The 20,933-nt window shown below is 32.0% G+C and overlaps 1 protein-coding gene across 8 annotated transcripts in view; it reads left to right on the forward strand.

The window, feature by feature from the left end:
- The window catches only part of RALGAPA1 (Ral GTPase activating protein catalytic subunit alpha 1), a 311,810-nt gene that overhangs the window by 281,171 nt on the left and 9,706 nt on the right, over positions 1–20,933 (forward strand). For all 8 annotated transcript variants that reach the window (XM_077126931.1, XM_077126935.1, XM_077126932.1 and 5 more), the window contains 3 exons: positions 986–1,144; positions 2,970–3,097; positions 20,612–20,736. In XM_077126931.1, the coding sequence (XP_076983046.1) occupies positions 986–1,144; positions 2,970–3,097; positions 20,612–20,736 (412 nt within the window). The remainder of the gene's footprint in view (positions 1–985; positions 1,145–2,969; positions 3,098–20,611; positions 20,737–20,933) is intronic.

The raw sequence follows: 20,933 nt of genomic DNA on the forward strand, positions 1-20,933 counted from the left end.
TTTCCCATCTGCAATATGTCCAGTTGTCTGAAAGCAGTGAAAAAGCCCTTTTGATTTTTTATTGAATTTTATATTGAAATCATGTTTATACAGTAATCTCTGTGAAGAAAACTCAAGATTAATGGATATTAAGTTCACATTTCTAATACTTTATTAGAAATCCAACTTTTGGATGCTTTGCTTTTTTTTACGGTTTTAATCATCACAGTGTTAATTCTTTCTGATTGCCATAAATACTTTTGTAAGCAAAAGTTTGAATAACATCTCGAGAATCTAAAATCTCAATATATCTATTTGGAAGAATTTCAAGTTTCTTAGGAGAGAAAACCTGAAAATAAATGTGTTAAACCAAATATATGCAACTTTCTCTTGCTTCAATAAATAATTATCCAGTTTTTGACCTTTCTGTTTCTTTTACTTCTCTTCCTGTTGTCTCCTTCAGTCCACTTCACTGCTCATTAACACCTAGAGAATGGGCAGGGAAAAAGAAAGAAGAATCTCAAATCAGTCTGTTTCCTATTTGTTTAAACATTCTCTTTTTAAAGGTTTGGTAGGGGAGAATTAGTGCAGTTGCAAGTTAAGATGTGATTGGGCTGTAAGGGAATCTTTTTTATCTAAGTTCCGTATTTCTAATTGACTGGACAACTGGAAATTATCTGGTCTTCTGCAGTGCCCCTAATATCTTTGAGTATTTGTGTTTCACATGTTGTGAAAAAGAGCAAATGAAATTTTTTAAAAAAAATTTTTTTTTTTTTTGCATGGCCATGCACCAGGAATCAAACCCGGGTCTCCAGCATGGCAGGCAAGAACTCTGCCTGTTGAGCTATCTTGGCCCACCCTAGAATGTTTTTTTTTTAATTTGTTTACATGATAAACTGTTTCTGTTGTTGTATTGTTTTTTTTTTTTGTAGTATGTTGTCAGTATCTGTTTGACCATACTCTAGGTTTTTCTAAAGCACTCTGTGCCATTTGCTTGGTTTTCCAGTTGAGACATTTAGGAAATGATGAAGTGCACATTGTTTGGTCAGAGCATACCAGAGACTATAGGAGAGGAATTATTCCTACAGAATTTGGAGATGTCCTTATTATAATATATCCAATGAAAAACCACATGTTCAGTATCCAGATAATGAAAAAACCAGAGGTAAGAGCTCTTTATCTTACTTTTTTTAACTGTAATTTTTATTGGGATATAGTCACATGCCATATAATCCATCCAAAGTATACAGTCAGTGTCTCACAGTATCATCACCTAGGTGCGCAGTCATCATGGCCAGTTTTAGAACATTTTCATTATTACGGAAAGAAAAATCTCAAATAAACATAAAAAAACACCCTATATCCCTTATTCCCTTCCACCCCCATTATTGACTTCTAGTATTGGTGTGGTATATTTGTTACTGTTCATGAATGAATATTAAGGTATTGCTGTTAACTATAGTCTATACTTTGCAATAGGTACTTTTTTCCTCATACACTACTCTGTTATTAACTCTTTGTACAAGTGTCGTACATTTGTTCTAGTTCATGAAAGAACTTAGTTATATTTGTAGTATTAATCATAAACATCATCCATATCTTAGATTTTAATAATGTTTTTTTAGTTATATACAGGTTTTTAAGTTCTTTCACCTTACAGAAGAAGATAGAATAAAACATCAAGTTGCGAAAATGAGAGACAGACCCTGGTAGCCATGTGGATTTTCTAAACCTAGTAGACATGAAGCTGAAATAGGATCAGTAGCAAGAAACTGTGTCCAAATGGGTGAAGGCTAGATAGTGCTAGAGTGAAAGTGCCTTTAAGCTCACAAAAGGACTTAACTTTTATTGTGGGTATAATTACAGTTTCCTAAAAGATGCAAGTTAGCATTTCCTTTAGAATAGTAATATATGATACCTATATTTTTAGTTGATACACTGTATTAAGATTATATGATTATTTAGTTACGGTACTTACTGAGAATTTCACAAAGTAAAAGAAAACTAAGTAGTTCTATTACCTGTCCTACAGTTGGCATCTTATACCATAGGGTTGAAACATGCTATTGCAAAAGTATTTTCTTTGAAAATAATAAAAATTTGATAGTATTTTGGTGTCTCTCTTTTTTTAATTGAATACTTTTAGTTTATAGAAAATCTTCCTTTTGACAGTCAAACATTAATCTTCAAGATTCCTTAAATTGGGTTACATATCCCATGCATGAATTTAGACTTATGGCCAGGCCTGGCCTGGGTTTTTTAGGGTTCATTTAAACCAGATGTCAGCAAACTATAGCCCACAGCCTATACAGCCTGTGAACTAAAATGGTTTTTAAAATTTTAAAGGGTATTTTTTAAAAAATCAAAGAAGAATATGCAAAAGAAACCATGTGATCACAAAACCTAAATATTTACTATATGATCCACAACTAATGTCCATATCGTCAACTGCCATATGTGCCAACCATATTAAAGGGAAGTAATATTTGAAACTGTCAACTCCCTGATAAAATGACATTTAATTATTAAACATAAATTTTTTTCACTAATAAACCATGTAATGAAAATGTTTTCAATTCTGTAGTAAAGCTCATTTTCACACAAAAGTAATGAAAAACTAACATCCTGCCCATAAGAATATATATCTTTCCTGTGTTTGCTTGATGGAGTAAAAGGAATTTTCCTCCAGCGATGGATCTCTGTCAAAATTGAAACTACAGAAATTTGAAAATTATCAGGATGTATAAATCATTTAGTCAGTTACATGAAGCACAAAGTTCTTATGAATAAACACTCAGGCTTTTTTCATTCATTTTTGCCCTAATGTAAGTGACCCATCATGGAAAAGAAGTGAATTCAAATATTTCTGCTGAGGAAAAACTAAAGAGGAAGCAAATAACAATTTTTTGTGCAAGCAGTATTTTGATTGTTCTAGTTTACAACTTTCTAGCATGTATTTGACTATAAAATGATTTTGATTTCTCAATCAGGTTCCTTTCTTTGGTCCACTTTTTGATGGTGCTATTGTGAATGGAAAAGTGCTACCCATTATGGTTCGAGCTACAGCTATAAATGCAAGCCGGGCTTTGAAATCACTGATTCCATTGTATCAAAACTTGTATCCTTTTTATTTTTAACAATGTGGTTTCCACTATTAAGTATATGTCTACTTTCCAGCATATATATTTCATATATTGTTAAGACCTTTGAGGTTCTGTTTATTGATAAATAGATCGTTAGGTTCCTCCTCAGTGTTTGAACAGTTATGATATTTTAATGATGTATTTTCTTTTTTATACTTCTAATCTATACTGATATTTGGTTAATTAATTACATTCCCATTATGTGCTAGGCATTGTGCTGTTTTGAAGGTGCAGATAATCAAACAGTCCTTGCAAAGAACTCACAATCTTATTGGGGCAACTTACTATTTACAGTGTATGTGCTATAACAGAAGTATGCACAGGGTGTTTCTGAGTATAATAATGAGGGGTCTCTCACTCAGCTGAAAAGGGCTGTGGTGTCAGGAAATACTTCTAAGAAAAATATGCCATTGAACTAGTCTGGAAGGATGAATAAAAGTTAATCAGATATTCGATTCCTGGTGCCTGCCCATGTTAAAAAAAAAAAATTAGATGAAAGGAAGAGCATTGCAAACAGCAGGAGCACTATAAATAGGCACAAAGGTTATGGGAGGATATGAGTATTTAAGAATATGACTTCTGGAGCCAGATTGCTAGGACTCAAATACTGGCCACCATTTTCTTAAGTGAGTAGCCTTGGGCATATTATTTAACCATTCTGAGCCTCAGTTTCCTTTTCCGTAAAATGTGAATGATAATATCTAGCTCATGGAGTTATGAGAACTAAATGAGTCAATCAATATGTATAAAGCTCTTAGAATATGCCTGGCACATGTTTTAAATTTTAAGTTGTTTTCTATTTTCTATATTCCTTTCTGAAATGGTATGTGTTTTCCATATACTTTTTCCATATGATTAAAAATATTTAGTCATTATTTTTCTTTTATATAATGAACTCTAGATGGTAAACTTTAAAAGGAAGGTCTTTTAAAATATTCTGTGTTCCATTCCACATGAATTGGATTTATTATCATAACCTGGTAGTCTGCTACACGTTTTCTTCTTTTAATGAAAATTGACTTAAGCAATCTAATTCCTGTGAATTTCTCATGTATTCTGACACTATAAAATGGACTTTTAGGTGGCTCGTGGAATGTTACATTGATCAGTGCCATTTATTTAGCATTTCTTATTGTGTCAGTGAAATCTTCACTTATTTTACATTGAAAACGATATTCAAAGTGCTCATTTTAGTGAAATGGTAAGGATTTAGGAACCTTGAATTGATTAACAAAAATAAGAATTGTAGAAATCCACTAAATATAGATCTACCAACCAAAGAGAAATTTCACTGGGCCTGTCATGCTCTGAACAGTATAGACATGGATCAGGTGAATTTGTTTTCTAAATCCCTTGTCTTTGACTATGCAGTCTGTTGATCTTGTTTTGAAGAAAATAACAGCATTCAGGAGGAGTTATTCAAGAAGGCCCTAGAGTTCTTGTGAACCCTGCCAAGATCACCCAAACAGTATTTAAGATGCATAATACCTTAGCAAGCAGTTTAAAAATATAAAATCAAGAGTGTCGGGAATGCTATTTAATTTTTTTTTAACACCTGAATACATATTCTTGCAAACTATTTCAGATTTTCATGTTATTTTAGAGGTATGAAAGCTGGATTTGGAGTTAGAAAACATTGATTTTTCTTGTATTCTGCCTTGGGGTCTTGGACAAGTCACACAATCTGAGTTTTACTTTCTTCATCTGCAAAAGGAGTGACATTACCTAGCTTAGAATTGTGAAGATTAAATGAAATTATGGATTTGAATATGCTTAGTAAATGAAATGCTCAATAGATCTATGCCAGAATTATTTTGTGTGTTGATTAAATCTGTTATTCATAAAAATTACAGTCAATATAAAACAACTCAACCCAGCACCAAGGAATGGCCTAATCAGGTTCTTATGGTTTATAGCTTGGTTTGTTGGTTAATTGATTGGGTTGGATTTTTAGGCCATCATTGTGAAGTTTTTAATGGCTGACCTTGTAGAGACATTAATAAATACACCATTGCAGAAAATTCTAAGATGAAAAAAAATTTTTAATGAAAACAATAAACACTTTATTTAAATTTAGCAAATCTGAAAAGTTCCTACCAGCAAAACTTTAAAATAAAAACATAAAATCAGATAGATCAAACAAATTTTTCCTGACCTGGAAGTATGAATTTTAGAAGCTATCTGGAAATTGTTTTCCCGTATTATTTAATTATATAGAGAAGAAATCTCTTAGGCTTTGCTAATCTTAGGAACATATAGCCACCTTCACAAAGATTCACAAAGTTCTATATTATTTATAAATTTTTTGGAAAAATAACCATAGAAGTGTATTACTTGATTTCTGAAATAAAAATTTAGGTAATAAATTATGACTAGACTTTTTTTTTTTTTTGTATGGGCAGGCACCGGGAATCGAACCCGGGTCTCTGGCATGGCAGGTGAGAACTCTGCCTGCTGAGCCACCGTGGCCCGCCCTAGACATTTTTAAGATACATTGAAATATAGGTGTTTTTTAAAAAATTTTAAATATCAAATGCATATTTCCAAAATATAATGTATTACATTTTAGAAGTGTATATTTTTGACAAATCCAAATACATTCCCACTGAGGAAAAATCATGTATTCTAATACTGTCAATAAAATGTAACATAAATTACAACAAAAATTGAGATGGAAGTAACCTTTGAAAACCATTGAAGTTAATACTTTAATCCTCATTAGAGGAAATCAAGGTTAAAAAAATGTAATAAGCTCGATTATATTTAGATAATTATACTGCTGTGTCAGTTATTTTTATGCCCAAAGTACCCACTAAGATTCCACAGCATAAATTGTGCTATTTATGATCATTAAATATAGTTTAAATTTTATCCTAGGAATATCTTCTATAACTATGAATCTAATGTTCACTAAGTGAGAATAGTATTGATTGTCATGTGCCACTCAAATCGATCATGCTAGCAGCCGGAATTACAGTAATCTGTCAGTATTGATGACTGTCTTTCAGGTTTTGAAACCTCTCCTTCACTTGTCGTTTCTTGCATTACTTGTACTTGAAAAGCATTTTCTTACAACCTCTGATTTTGTCAGCTAGATACTTTTATCTTTTTGGTCCCTTGAACTCAATTACAACTGAAAGGTATTTTAAGTTTGATCTTGGCCATCATTTTTTAGTTACCTGTTGAAAGGGTGGGGTTTTTTTTGTTGTTTTTCTATGATTTGTGTTTTTTGTTTTGTATTGTTTTATGGGATTAATAATTCCAAAGCATTAATTTTATAACCTTACCTCTCATAACTATTCCTTTAAAATAAAAAATTTAAAACAATTATTTCTTTTGACTCAAGACAATCTTGGCTATGACTTCTGAATGTGCGGATGTTAAATATGATGCTATCTTCTATATACTATTTCTTTTTTAATGTAGAGCAGTTTTCAGAAGTTTACAGCATGTAACCATGATGTATTTTTATTTGAAAAGTATTTAAGTTATAAATGGTGAACACAGTTTACCACCAGGTCAAGAGGTAGAACTCCACTGTTTGTTTTCTTTCAGAAACATTTATTGACCACTTATAATGTGTTGTCTTGGTAAAGATATAAAGACAAATCAGATGTTAATCTTTCCTTCTCCTAGATGATTATCTACTAGAGGAGAGAATAATATATACATTGATAATTATAATATATAATAAAATAAAAATGTCGCAAGGGTTATAGACAAAATGCTGTGGCAGTTCCAAAGAAGAAAAAATTACTTTGGAGTAAAACACAGAAAATTTGACATTGATCTGGGCCTCAAAGGGGATGGAATTTGAGTTGTTGGCAGGTAGCATATCTTTTATAATTTTTATCATTTATATTTTGGTGCTTTTTATGTATGTGGATAGGTATATTATATATATATATATATATATATATATATATATATAATATTCTAAAGTATATGGTATGAGGGGATGTTATATAACTAATAGCATCTTTTTATTTTTTTTTTTTCACATGGGCAGTACCGGGAATTAAACCTGGGTCTCCAGCATGGCAGGCAAGAACTCTGCCTGCTGAGCCACCGTGGCCCACCCAACTAATAGCATCTTGAAAAAATGCTTTAATATTCTTTTCTACCACAACCAATATTTGATTATTTTTCTAACCTGTTTAGAGTTGACTTTTTTATAAATGCCCAAATTGGGTTTCCATTTAACTTTGTCAGACAAATTATGAGAAGTTAAGGTCATTCTTCATTTAGTAATATTTTATTATCCTTGCAGTTTTACTGTTCGAACATAAAGAACCTGCTGCAAAAATAGAGAGAGAGCCAAAACCAAATGAAATGTGATTAACTGGCTCTATTAATTCAGTTTGCCATTCATTATAGCAAAATTTTAGGAAACCTCTTGTGGGGAGCCCATTGATATTGTTTCCATTTCACATTAGAAGGAAATTAGTTTATTGAGAAACTACATACTTTCAATATCTACTGCCTTTGTAGATCATTTCCCATCAATAAGTATGAGCTATCCTTAATTTATACATTAATTATATTTTTAAAATGTGGAAGCTGATTGTTTGGAAATCCTTGTAAGCTTCAGAGTCCGACTCACTTTATTAAATGTCTTACTGTCTTTGTATGTAATTTTTTTTGTATCAGAAAAAGAAGATAGAAGTACCAAACTCAGAGTTGTTGTAAGGATTAAATGAAATTATCCACTTGAAGCATTAAGCAGACTGTCTGTCATGTAGCAAGAGCTCAGTAGAGTAGCTACATGGTAATTGATGATGCTGTCATTATTATTGTCCTCTACGTTGATACTGGAAATGCTCTTCTAAAACGCCAATCTCAGCATACTAAAAAAAATTAGATTGGCTTTTGCCTGCCTATTGAAACAAGGCTAAATTCTTTGATTATGGCAAGCAATTCTTTTTAGCTTACTCCATCTCTTATTTCTCACTGTATTTTACTAAACATACCTGTACTCCTCCCAGTTCCACACTCCTCATCTCCCATTACAGTAATACCCAGATAGTAATCATGGTAGTAGGCCCTCTCCAAGAACAAATATTCTGTTTACCCTACAATCTATTCTATAATTGAAGCATTTAAATCTCTTGTATTAAAGACATGGGATTGCTGTTTAATAATTTTTTGTTGAAAAGCTTATGCTAAATATCCCCTTGACCTGGATTTTGCTGCCAACTCTTAAAGTCTGTGTATGCACACAGAATAATTGTTTAAACAGGATATGTGTAACACTTCTATAATGACTCCAATTATTCTTTACTACATAAAATTTTATTTGTTCAATTCTTCTTTTCAAGGAATGGCAATATATGCCTGTTGATGATGTTGATTTTTTGAGGGGTATTACAAACATTGAGGGAATATTTTTATTGCATACCTTTAAGGATGTTAGTTTTGGTCTAACAAATGTGACTGTCTTTTTAAAAAGATATGAAAGCAATAAATGTACACTTCTCTGATAGGCAATAATTTTGTAATACTAACGAGGAAGTTTTATTCTGTGGAATAATTGAGCCAAAAACTAATGAAAATACCTCCAAAAGAAATGGAATCCAGTTTTGGAGAAAAAGATTTAATTAAAAGTTAATCTGAAAAAAAATTTAATCTATAATTCTGCTATAAAAGAGTTTGCATTATAGAATATGTCTGAAAACAGCATTGTCTCAATATTCTTTAGAGACAGTATTTTTTTAAGGTTTTACTAATATGGATCACTAATAATTACCTTTCTTATATTAAACTTTGGGAGCTCACAAAACAACTTCAATACATGGCTAACTTCTATTTCTGTTAATGTGGTATTCTAGATGTAGTTTAGATGTTTATTCTCTACCAAGAACATAATACAGTAATTACAAATCTAAGTACTAAAAAGGACAACTATTTCTTCACAAATAAGAAAAGATTACTAAACAATTTTAGATCAGTCACTTATTCACCAAATATTTATTAACTACCTACTATATGGGGGGCATTTTGAGAAAAGCTAGGGATGGAAAGATAGTCATTGATTTCAAGGAGCTTACAGACTGGTACAGAGGAGAGAGGGCACGATGGATGGATGAATGGATGGATGGATGGATGGATGGATGGATGGATGGATGGATGGGTACATAAAGTGCGCAGTGTTGAGAGTTCAGCAATAGTGATATGTACAAAAAATGGTAGGGCAGAAAATGACTGTTTTTAACTAGAGATGAGAATGAGAAGTAGGCAGTTAAGAATGGCTTTATGGGAAGCATATTCTGCTCATTAATTCAAAGACATGGAACTTTACCAGGTGGATAAGATCAGGAAAGAGTTTTTCAGAGGTAGGGGAGTGGGCATGGAGGCAAAAAAGTGTGATTTGGTCTATAAATACAAAGAATTCACTTTTGGGTGCTGTGGGTTAAAGAAGAATAGTAGCGAGTGAGGAGGATCAGGTAGTAGGTCAAAAGCAGAAAATGAGGTTAAGCAGGAAGTCAACTTAAACTTGGTTTTCTAATGTCACTGCCAATATGGCAACGAGTGTGTAAGATGACAGTTCCTTCTGTGTGATTTTTATCTATTAATAGAACAGTTACAGTTTGAATGTTTTCTTGTTCTATAAACCCTTTCCATGGTTAGTTAGGTTTTTTAGATTATTAATTGAATAGTCTTTATTTTTTTAAATAATTAGCTCTGTGGTAATTGCTAGGCTAAGTTCTTAATTAGTACTACTTTTCTTAATGAGACTAAGGTCTATAGATGTTTGATAATATTTACACATATTTGCAATTTAAAAATGAGCATTTGAGATTTTCCTAATTCTTAAGTTTCATGATAAGACTCCTCATTGTTACATAGAGATCCTTTTTAACATAAAATGCTTTAAGGTGTAAAGTAGTTTTACACATTATTAATAAGTGAAGTACTTTTATCATATTCTTCGGTACATTTTTGACTTACAACAAAAATACATAGAAAAAGAAAGGACTACCATCATCTTATCGATTTTGTCAAATCCAGTATGACAGTATATTCCACATTTGCCAACTGAGACAGTTGGGTCATATTACAGTTGAACAGAAGGAAGACAGAGAACTCCATCAGGGTGTGGGCAAACTATTCCCAAAAAACAGCAAAGCTTAAAGTTTCTCTACTTTATCAACTTCTCACCTATGATAGAACAGGGATTCTTTTTTTCTTTTAAGCCCCTGTGTTGTTGCTGTTTGTGATGATGTTGCCCTAGTATGCTCAAATTATTATTCACCACACCTGTTACATAATGTACACTATAAAAACTGCAGTAGATTCAGATGCTGTTGGGAGATTTCAGAGAACAAGAGTAAAAATCTGAATCTTTAACCTTGTTTAACGTAGGAATTGCAGTGTATTTTAGCATTCTTTTCACTAAACATAAGGATTTTGCTATTGAATTTTTAATAATTCAATAATGTAATTAAAATTAAACTATGGGTCACAAATCTCCCCATTTTTTTCTAACTGCTTTTCCTCTCGAACACTTGAATACAGCCTATTTAAATCTTAACTTTTGTTTGCCAAACCACTGTTACAGTCCATCTGTTCATGCCAATTGTAAAGAAGGTTTGGTTTTTAGTGAAGCTTTGCATTTCACATAAGGTATGTGAAGTGAAATTTCACAGGGGACATGATGGATCCTGATTCTTAGTGATAAACCTTTGGGGCCATCAGGGTTGGCATATGGTCCAGTATGATATGAAGGCTTGGGTTCCCTGGCTTCACTTCTTTGGCGTGAAGCTGATAAAACCTGGCTCTTGAGTATTATTTCACTGGACACCAATCATGGGCAGCAGGAACTGCCCATTTAACTCTCTGTGGGAAGAAAGCCCAGAGAGCATTCACAATGGTGCCATTGTTGAGTTGCAAACTGCTCTGAACAGCTTGACAGCACTAGGGAGGAGGGGAAGGGGTTGCTTTACTAATTGCTGTTCAGAAAAGAGAAGGAGCAAATAGCTGTTGTAGAACTGATGTTTCTACATTTACTTACTCTATTGATAGGAGCGTTGACTTTTATTTAGCACCTAGCTACTAACAAAAAGAAAGCAAATGAATATATTTGAGCAACCACCTGTAGTAATTCCTTGTTAACATGCCATTATTTATTTCAGCCCATCAAAATTACAGCAGAGTAAAAGTAAGTTTTGCTTTATGATATTTTTTGTTTAGATATTTTTATGTTTAGAAAATAATGTATTTTATACTGTAATAAAATTTAAAATGAGGAAAAGAGTAGCTTAAGACCTCCCCAATTCACTTATCAGGTAAGGTTAAAGACAAATTTATCTTAATTCCCTTATACTTTGCTTTTTAGAATTCCCAATTGCATCTGAACTTATAAACTGTATTAATATAGTAATCAAAATGAATTTTCTGCATAGCAATTGCAAGCTAAATTAATCCACTGACTAGTCAGCCTGTTTTAATGTTAAATACCAGATTCATCATTTATATGAATATTTACCTATTCCAGTTATTCATGGTTATCTCACACATTGAATTCTGTCTATTTTGGAGATCTAAAAATGTTTTGGAGTTGCTTCTTTCTTCGTGAAGAATCATATGCTCTGATATTTATATAAACACTCCTCTTGGCCTTTGCCTTTCTCTTTTCTTCTGGTCAGTCCTATCAACAAGCAGTTGGTCATTCTGATGCAAACAAAAAAAATCATCTATAACCTTAAAAAAAATTTAAATTAAAAAATTAAATCATTTTCGGCTCCCAGGTATCCTAGCCCCACAGTCATTTCTGTCTGTGGATCATTCTTTTTTTTTTCCAGTTGAATTTGAGTTGAATAAATTATAATATTGTAATTTATGCAACATAACCTTAAAAAGAAACAGGGAGAGATATTTTAAGAAAACTTTTTATTTATAATGTTTTTAATGGGGTACGTTTGCTAAATTGAGGGGCAATCATATGCAGGTTTTGTAGAATGAGTAACAACGTATAAAATTTACTAATATTCCATGTCCTCTCCTCTTAAATGATTTACTAAACAGACACCAGTGCAATATTTCAAAAACAGTAATTCATTGAATGCCCATTCTTCCTTTTACTGCAGAGTAGATTATATTTAAGTCAAGATTAATGGATAGATTTTAATGTTAAAGTCCAGTCTCTAAGCTTATCATTCCCTGGGGACATATAGTGCATTAGTTTAAGCCAATATACTCCTTATCATAGATTCTATGACACTGTCTTAAATGACAGTTTGCTGTACTTTGTTACTACTTACTATGATAATAAAATCACCTTTTTTTGTATTCCTGATTATAATTATAGCATTTAGACAGAATCTTAATTAAATTAATGTGCATTTATGTAGAGATAATGCTTAAGTAATTGTACACTGTAAAATTTCACTTATTTGGTTATTTTTTTTTTCCATTTTGCAATCTTCTGACAGGCCCAAGTTTTAGTATTTAACTCAAACTCATAAATTTACTTCCTCAACTTTGATGTACTGAAATTTTTGTTCCCAAAAGAAACAACACAAAATGTTTATTTCTAGTATCCCCCAATGTTTTTTAAACTTTAATATTAGTGAGATTGAAGTAATTCTCTACTGACTTTGAAAGTCTCACTGTTACTAAATTAATGATATTTTCATTAGATCTTGAAAGTAAAATGAAAGTACAAAATCTTAATTTCATTAAATAGTAATCCAGTTAACTTAGCTTTTCTTTTATATGCTTTGCTTCTTACAGCTTTCATGAAAGTAGGACAGATATACATATTTGTTCATCATATTGATGTTTTTTGTAAGCCACCGGTGATTATTAGATTATTAAATCAGGAAGGATTTTCAGAACATTTAGGTGGTTTTAAATTTTGATCCTATTTATTTAAGGTTAATCTTTTAAAATGTATTTACATGAAATTTGGTAGAATTGGGCTTATCAACCATTTACTTAATATTTTCATTTTGTAGTTAACTGATTTATGAACGATTATATATGGTCCAAATTTTACTCAACTCCAGCTTTCAATAATAGGGCTATCCTCACACTGCCTTAGCACCTGTTATGGATTTTGAGTCATCTGGCAGCCCATGGGACTTAGATAAAGAAGTACCAGGTGTCCTGCCTGTGTCCTAATTGAGACGCAGTGAAAACAATATAGACTTGGCAATATGGTTAAAAGGATGGATTAAAGCCCAGCTTTGTCTACTCTGACAAATCACAGCTTTTCCTACATGATGTAGATAGTATCAACTACTAAAGAATTTCATTAATTTAAAGCATCATAAAAATCACAACTTATAACTAGTTGTAGACTTTCAGAAGAATTTCTGCTAACATGATATAACTAAAACTGTTAATACCAAGATTCATGCCATTTGTTTAGGGAATTTTGTTTTTACTGCGTATGAACTAAACTGCATCTTTCTGAAGGAATTAGTTACTGTAGAAAAGAAATGGAGTTTCCTCCCTTCTCCCCTTCTCCCCTCCAGATCATTTCTTACCATAACTTTCTTTATAAGGTAAGCAATATAGTTTACTTTTATCTTCTAGATGAAGAGTGCTTCATTAATTAATCATGGGATGCTTAACTAACCTCCATATTTCAGAAAATATGCCACTTTATTACTGATAATTACCATGATATTCTTGAGATATACTTGCAAAATAGATCTATCCATTTCCAGTATCAATAAAATTCTTATTTTTCATTATTTTTCCAAGACCCTGTATAATGATATTGTCTCAGGCTGTTTAGAGATAGTTTGCCTTTTAAACTAAAATGCCAAATGTGGTTTATTTGTTTTTTCATATTTATTTTAGAGCATGCCAGGGATTTTTACTGAGAATTTACATTTTTAGCAAATTAACATACATCTTTCAAAAATTGCTGATCTTAGAATTTAAACTAATATTCATTACTTTGGCCATTCTTGAACTAACTAAAATGCCATATATACCTATTTTTCACATACACACAAGACCCAGATTATTGAAAATGATTTTAGAAAGAGCTATTAATTAAAAGACCAAATTTCTAGTCCCAACTCTACCAGTCAGCAGCGTTTTTTTCTGAGCATAATTATATGTTTGTACTCTCCATCGAGGCAAGATTTATTGCTGAATAAACATTTTGCTGATTTTACTAACTTTCCTGAAAGTAATGTTCATTGACATGTCTTGCCTCTAATTCAAACTGTCCTAAATATTCTCAATAAATGATGCCTTGTCTTGAGATAGTTCTTCTCAGGATGGTCATTTTTAAAACCTAAATATTAAAAATTTTCAAGTACTATTTTTTTAGAGTATTATTACTTTAATTCTAATGGTGTGCAGAGCAGTTTCTGAAATCTGCCTAAAATAGTTTTAAAATTACCCATCATTTCATTTTATCTTTAGAGATTTTCTCAAAGATGCTTCCCTATTCTCCCTTCTCTATATATGTTCACTTAAAGAATAGATTTAGCTTAGCTAAATTTATGAAAAAAAAGTTTAAGTTCTTTAAATTACAAAAATTGTCACAACCACTGGGGAAAATGTTTATTCAGTGCTAAATTGTAATGAGTTATAATTACTTTAAACATTTATAGAATTTCTTCTTTAGGCAAAGTTGTTAAAATTATTTAAAGGAGTAATTATCAGTTTCCTTTTCCCTTAATATTACATTTTATGTATTTGTCAATTATGGTTTATTCACTTTTTCTCATTCCAAAACAGGTCAGCAAGATCAAGGGAGAGGTTGAACCAAACTTTCTCACAAGATTCAAAACCTCTCTTAATTCTAATTCTAGGAAAGTCCCAACTATATTTACCCAAAGGAATTTGCCCTTAGGGGGTCAAATTGAAATGAGAGGAATTGGGTTCTTAGCATAACAGACATTCTGATCTACAGTCAAGCCAACTTTATTCATTCCTTCATTTATGAACAGTCATCCATTACTTGGTAGATGCTGGAAATATAAAGATAAAAATATATTTTAGTCGCCCCATCACCATATAACCACAGAAACGGACAATTGAAACTTAAATAACATATATATAATTGCTGGATTACTGGTCTCTATAATACAAAGTGATAACATAGAAGGGGCCACCAAAGTCTTATCTCCAAGCATCAGGAATCAAAAGTATTTATTAAGAAAATATAGTTTCTCAGGAGAACAAGCATAAGGAAAGATACACACAAGAGTTTAACTCCTGGGTAGGGGGAGGCTCTAATATGTCAGTAGGCAAAATTTCTCATTTCTATTGAGACTCTCCTTTTTCCCACAATTACTGTTCTTGGAATCTTCTATGCAGAGAAAGGAGATGAAATTCCTAAGTGCTAAAACTGCAGAGAAGCCACAGGAATATATAAGTGCAGGCAAGTGCTTTAAATTGAAAATTTCAAAATGGACCTTAAATCTTAAGATTTAAGGCTCTCCCCTTGAGCTTAGATATAAACATTTCATACTTTTTTACTTAATAAAAGGAACCAATAGTTTTTTTTTTCTTTTCCTGTTTAAGATTTAAAACACTAAGCCTGAATTCAAAAGGAAATTAAACAGTAATGTGCTTTTGATATCTGCTTACAATTACAATTTTCATAATTCCTTTTCTGTGAAAATTATACTTTAATTATATAATCCACCTCTCCATAAATGAGGTACTTCCTGAAAAGTTAAGAAAGCCAAATTTTATCTATTTGTCAAGTTAATGAAATTCTGGGCCTTCTAAGTAGCTTTGCCATTTAACTGCTCAATTTCCTCATAAAATGACAACCTTATTTGAATAGATTCTATATTCATTTCATTATAATTTCTGAGATGTGTATGAATTTCCATGTTTTAAAATGTTGCCTCCAATACTTTAAAAAATTACTTTTGAGAATACTTATATTTACTTTTGCAGTATACAGCATACATATATATACATATTAAATGCACACATACATATGCATATTTTTATATATACATACACACAGATTTCCATTTCTTGAGACTAGTAACAAACTGCATGTGATTTAAATGTTTATACAACCTACTGGATATGCCACAGATTCAAAGATCGTAAAACTTTAACTTTTCTGACAGTAAAAGCAGTTCACAATTTCCAGATTATACTATTAAGAAAAATGTTGTGGAAAATAAAGGGTCGTTTTGCATCTTTCAAACCAAATCTACCTTTTATCTATTCTCCCGATGTGTTAGCAACCACCCGCAGTAGCTTTTTTTTCATATTGTGTCTTTTTCCCCATGAAAAATCAGGGTTTCCTCCCATCAGAATGTCAGAAGTTCTTCTGTACCTGCCACACACAAGAAATATTATCAAAGAATTGTACATGAAGGCAGGTATATTTCTTAAACTGACAATGAAAATTGTCCTAGAGACAGCATCTGCTGTTTACAAAGACTTAAGCCAAAGGTCAAAATAAATTATTTTCAGTACAAATGTACAGGGACCTTTGGGTTACCCTGTATTTGTATTTTTTAACTTCAGCAACCCTATGAAGTAATTAGGAGCAGGTGGTGGTATCCCCATTTAACATATAGATAAACTGTGGCACAGAGAACTCATGCATATCTTACCAGGCTGAAATTGAACCCCAGTTTCATGATAGCTGGTAACAAGGTGCCATAAATAATTTCATATATAAGTTTAAAATGTAAAATACTTAAAATAAATAATAATGTTAACTAAATATTATATTTGAATATTTGTTATAGAAAATGTTTCTTTCCCCTTATCATTTTTAGAATAGCAATTTTTCTTCCCCCCTTCTCTGCTTTTGCAGAAAATAGAAGGAAGGAGGATTAGTAGATAATTATATTGTGATTGCAGCACCTGTGTGTTATTTCTTTTGATTGGCTAGTTCTGTATTAAAGATTCCTACCAGTAAAAGTCTCCCTTACCAAATAAGTTTTTGTTTGCTATCTTGGCTTAGGTTGTCTTAAATTTACAACAAAAACCTTAATTCAACTTAAACCTGTACTTTCAATTTTTGTTGTGAAATTTTTTTTGTTAGCTTACTTTTATCATCTCACCCATTTCAATTTTTTAATTTCAATGCCAGTGGCAACACGCACTCACAGTAGGAATACAGCTTGAGTTGGCCTGTTGTTGCTAGCCATCGAGTTTGTGTATGCCATTCAATTTATAGGTACTAATAACTCTTCCCTAGAGAGCTGCCTTTTAAAGAATAAGGGTCTAACCTATTACGAGGAGATATAGGAATTAACTGCTTTGGATTAGGGTTACAATTGCAGATGCTAACAGCACCATTTGGAACTTTATCATTATCTCAATCACAAAAAGCAACTGGTCATGGATTTAGGACTATGATTTAACTACTATGTATTAAGAAGGTACAAGTTCATTGTATCTTCTTAATGCATGTTTTCAAAAAGGGAAAAAGATGTAAATACTATAGATTGGGTTGGTTCATTTTGATTGATTGATTTGGGTACGTTCAAACTTGGAAAATTATAAAGAATATTTAGCTCTTAGAAGGTGAGTTACCTTAAACTATAATTACATACTAAGCTATCAGTGTTTTCAGAAGATAACCCCCCAAAAAGGAAAGTTCAAGCATTCTATATATGATGAACACTGTATTTTTTTCTTCTAAATTCAGTCATTAATGATTGTTTTCCTTCATTCTGCCATGTTTTCTAATCATTTTTCACCATTTTAGCAAGCATCATTTCCACAAATGAAAGCTGATTGTATTATATTAAACATATCATGTGTTTCTATACAAAATGAATATATAATATCTGGAAAGTGACTCATTTGCATGATTTTATTTTCATAGAGTAATAGGATTTCTTTGAAGTTTTATAAACCTACTTCTTTCTATAGTGAAGTAGAATTAAAATCCTCCCTGCTTTAGAAATATTAACATTTGCTTTCTTTTGCCTAATTTTTGTATAAACTCTAAATATAATAAGATAAAGTAAAATATTTCATTTATAGCCTCTCTGAAAGTAGAGCATTTTAAAAGCAGGTAGGTGTCTCCACCCTACTTTTCATGAAGCATTTTACCCATTCAAGAGACTTTTAAAAACAGCTTGTTTTGATAGCAGCCTGTTCTCCTGTGGGCCTTCAGCCTTTGCTTCCTGGCAGCACCTTTGGTGCGAAAAGAGAGTGATCAATTGGGAGACTATCAGTGCCAGCATGCATAGAGTGATAAGTTAACACACCACTGGGAATTTCTAGGGCCCACCAAGATACTTCACTTCTAATGTGCTAACAAGCTCATTTTTCTACCTCTTGCCTCTTCAGTTATTTTTTTTCTCAGAAGAGCTTAGAAGTTGAGTGCATCAGGCATAATGAAAAGCTCTGTAGGAGGGAGAAGCAATAACCCCATTTTTCCCTTTTCAGCCAAATAGAAAATTAGTTTCTGGTAATACACAAAGGCCAGTATTTTTTGTACAAGGGGCACTGCTGTGAATCAAAGGACTCTATTAACTGCAGAAAATTCGGCAGCTGTGAATCTCCCCCAATGAAAAAAGTACTTTCCAACAAGTTGTGAGATATGTGGTATTATTTAGATTGAACCGTCAGTTTCATCCTTTTCCATTTTTAACTATATACCCTCTTCTAAAATGTGCTATATTACTTTTCTATGTTGATTCAAAAATGTCTATACTGTCCATTAAAATCTTTACCATTGACCATTTTAATGTAGCATCTTGTCCTGTTGCTACCCACTTCAGAAGTAAAATTCTTTTGAAGTTCAACCCTAGTGGAAATTGAAAATAATGAATTACGAAGAATTGGGATTCAGGTTATTTCAATATTGAAGCATAAAATAAATTGTAATACAAGAATAGAGTATGCAGGCCATTTAGGGGGCAGAAAACATTGTAATTAGATTCATTTTAAAGTCAGTGAATATGGTCTTGTTTAATTCATCTGCTTAATGAATATGGTCTTGTTTAATTCTTATGCTTTTCCTTCTTCTTAATAACCTTTTAACAATGCAATGTAACTGGCTAAGGTATTTCCTATTGAATTAAGTTATCTTCCTCTAAAATTTTTCTTGGCAATAGTTGTTGACTTGGTCTACAGTTTCTAGAATAGTAGAACTACAATAATTTAATTGCAGGTTTTTTCAAGAGGAGAAAGGAATTTTGAGGGAGCAGTATTAAAATGGGTTTTGGAAAAAATCAGTTCAAAAAAGAGCTAATGGGCAAATTTTTATGATCCTTTATTTTATTTAAATGTCATGTAAAGCCTGTCAACATAGCACACAGAGTACAGCAGGAAAACTTTTAAAAGTTGTAGAAGAAAGGTTAACTGATTTCTCAGTTCAAGAACTATACGACATGAAGTCAGCATGTGAGTTTTTCCTGATAATTGTATGTTGCTGCCTGCTGCTCTACATTTTGACAACCATTTCCATAGTTGCTTTCGTGAACAACAGAAATATTCTCTCTCTTTCTCGCCCTCTCTGTGCTAACAGCACAATCAGGCCTACTGAAACAGGAAGCCTGGAGTGGGTTGTTCAAAAAGCAACAACACTTCAAGGGACTGGTTGCTTGTCAATAATATCAGAGAAGAAAATGTGGTGAAAGGGAAGTACAGTATTTTTCTGTCAGTGTCAGTGCCCTGTAGATGCTTTGTTAGCTAGTATTTAGGAGTCCTGTGGACTCTTTGCAAATATTCCTGCTTGTTTCAGTGTTGTAATTGACTAGGTATTTTTTCCTGACATACAGATTCAGCCATGTATTTATCTTAACCACATGGAGTTATTTGGGGATTACAGCAACAGTAGTCTTCTATTCAAAATGGGAACAATTGTTGAGAAAATGTAGGGTTTTAGAAAACGAAGAAGATATGCAGGAATTTTTCACAATAAATGTTTACAAATGAAAAATATAGAATTTTGAACACAGTATTTAAAGTAGCCTTCTAAAAATGGCTTTTGAGAGTAAATCTGCAGATTGAAGCTGATTAACAAGATAAGATGAGCCTAGACTAACCTGATAGCTTGAATCCATTTTCAGGTAAACTGCTACCTTTCTTTTTTCCAACAGTTTAGTATTATTGTAATTATTTTCTAATAAATGTCTCCCTATTAAAGTTGTCTATTATGGTGGTATGTTGAAGAGTGAACAAATGTTCAAAACATACTTTATTTTCACTCTTAAGAAGCCTTGTTTTTTTAAAATTTTTTTGTATGCTATATTCCTGAAGTCACATTTCATTTTTTTTCATGTGAATATCCCGTTATTGCAGCACCATTTGTTAAGTTTTTGTTTGTTTCTGTCTTTCTTTCTTTCTTTCTTTGCTTGTTTTGGGAAAGTGCATGGGCAGGGAATCGAACCCAGTTTTCCCACATGGCAGTGAGAATTCTACCACTGAATTACCCTTGCCACCCCCAAGAAGCCTTACTTTTAATGATATTCAAGAATAGTTAGTGAATAATTATATTTCTTAAGACAAGTAGTCCTTGTTGATGAGATCTGTACTTTTCCAATGAGCTGCATTTAAGTTCATCCTTAACCAAAGGAAATCAGCTATGAAGAGAGAGCACGATATCTACAAACAATTGTCCAGCACCATTTAGAACCCACAACATTTGAAGATTTTGCAGCACAGGTTTTTTCTCCAGCTCCCTACCATCATTTACCATCTGATGTTGGTAAGAATAAAAGAAAATAGTAGTTACTTGTAGATAATTGGAATTTGAAATGCAATACCCTTTTGTACTAAGTACTTCAAAAATAATGGAAAACTTCCTTGAGTAAATCCTATCATTGAAATATAAATGTTATTCATCACTAGTTAATATTTTAATTTGGCCTGTAGATTTGATTTGTGCTTTTTTTTTACCTCAAT

This window comes from Tamandua tetradactyla, chromosome 14 (genome assembly GCF_023851605.1).
Source record: "Tamandua tetradactyla isolate mTamTet1 chromosome 14, mTamTet1.pri, whole genome shotgun sequence".
Lineage (NCBI taxonomy): Eukaryota > Metazoa > Chordata > Mammalia > Pilosa > Myrmecophagidae > Tamandua > Tamandua tetradactyla.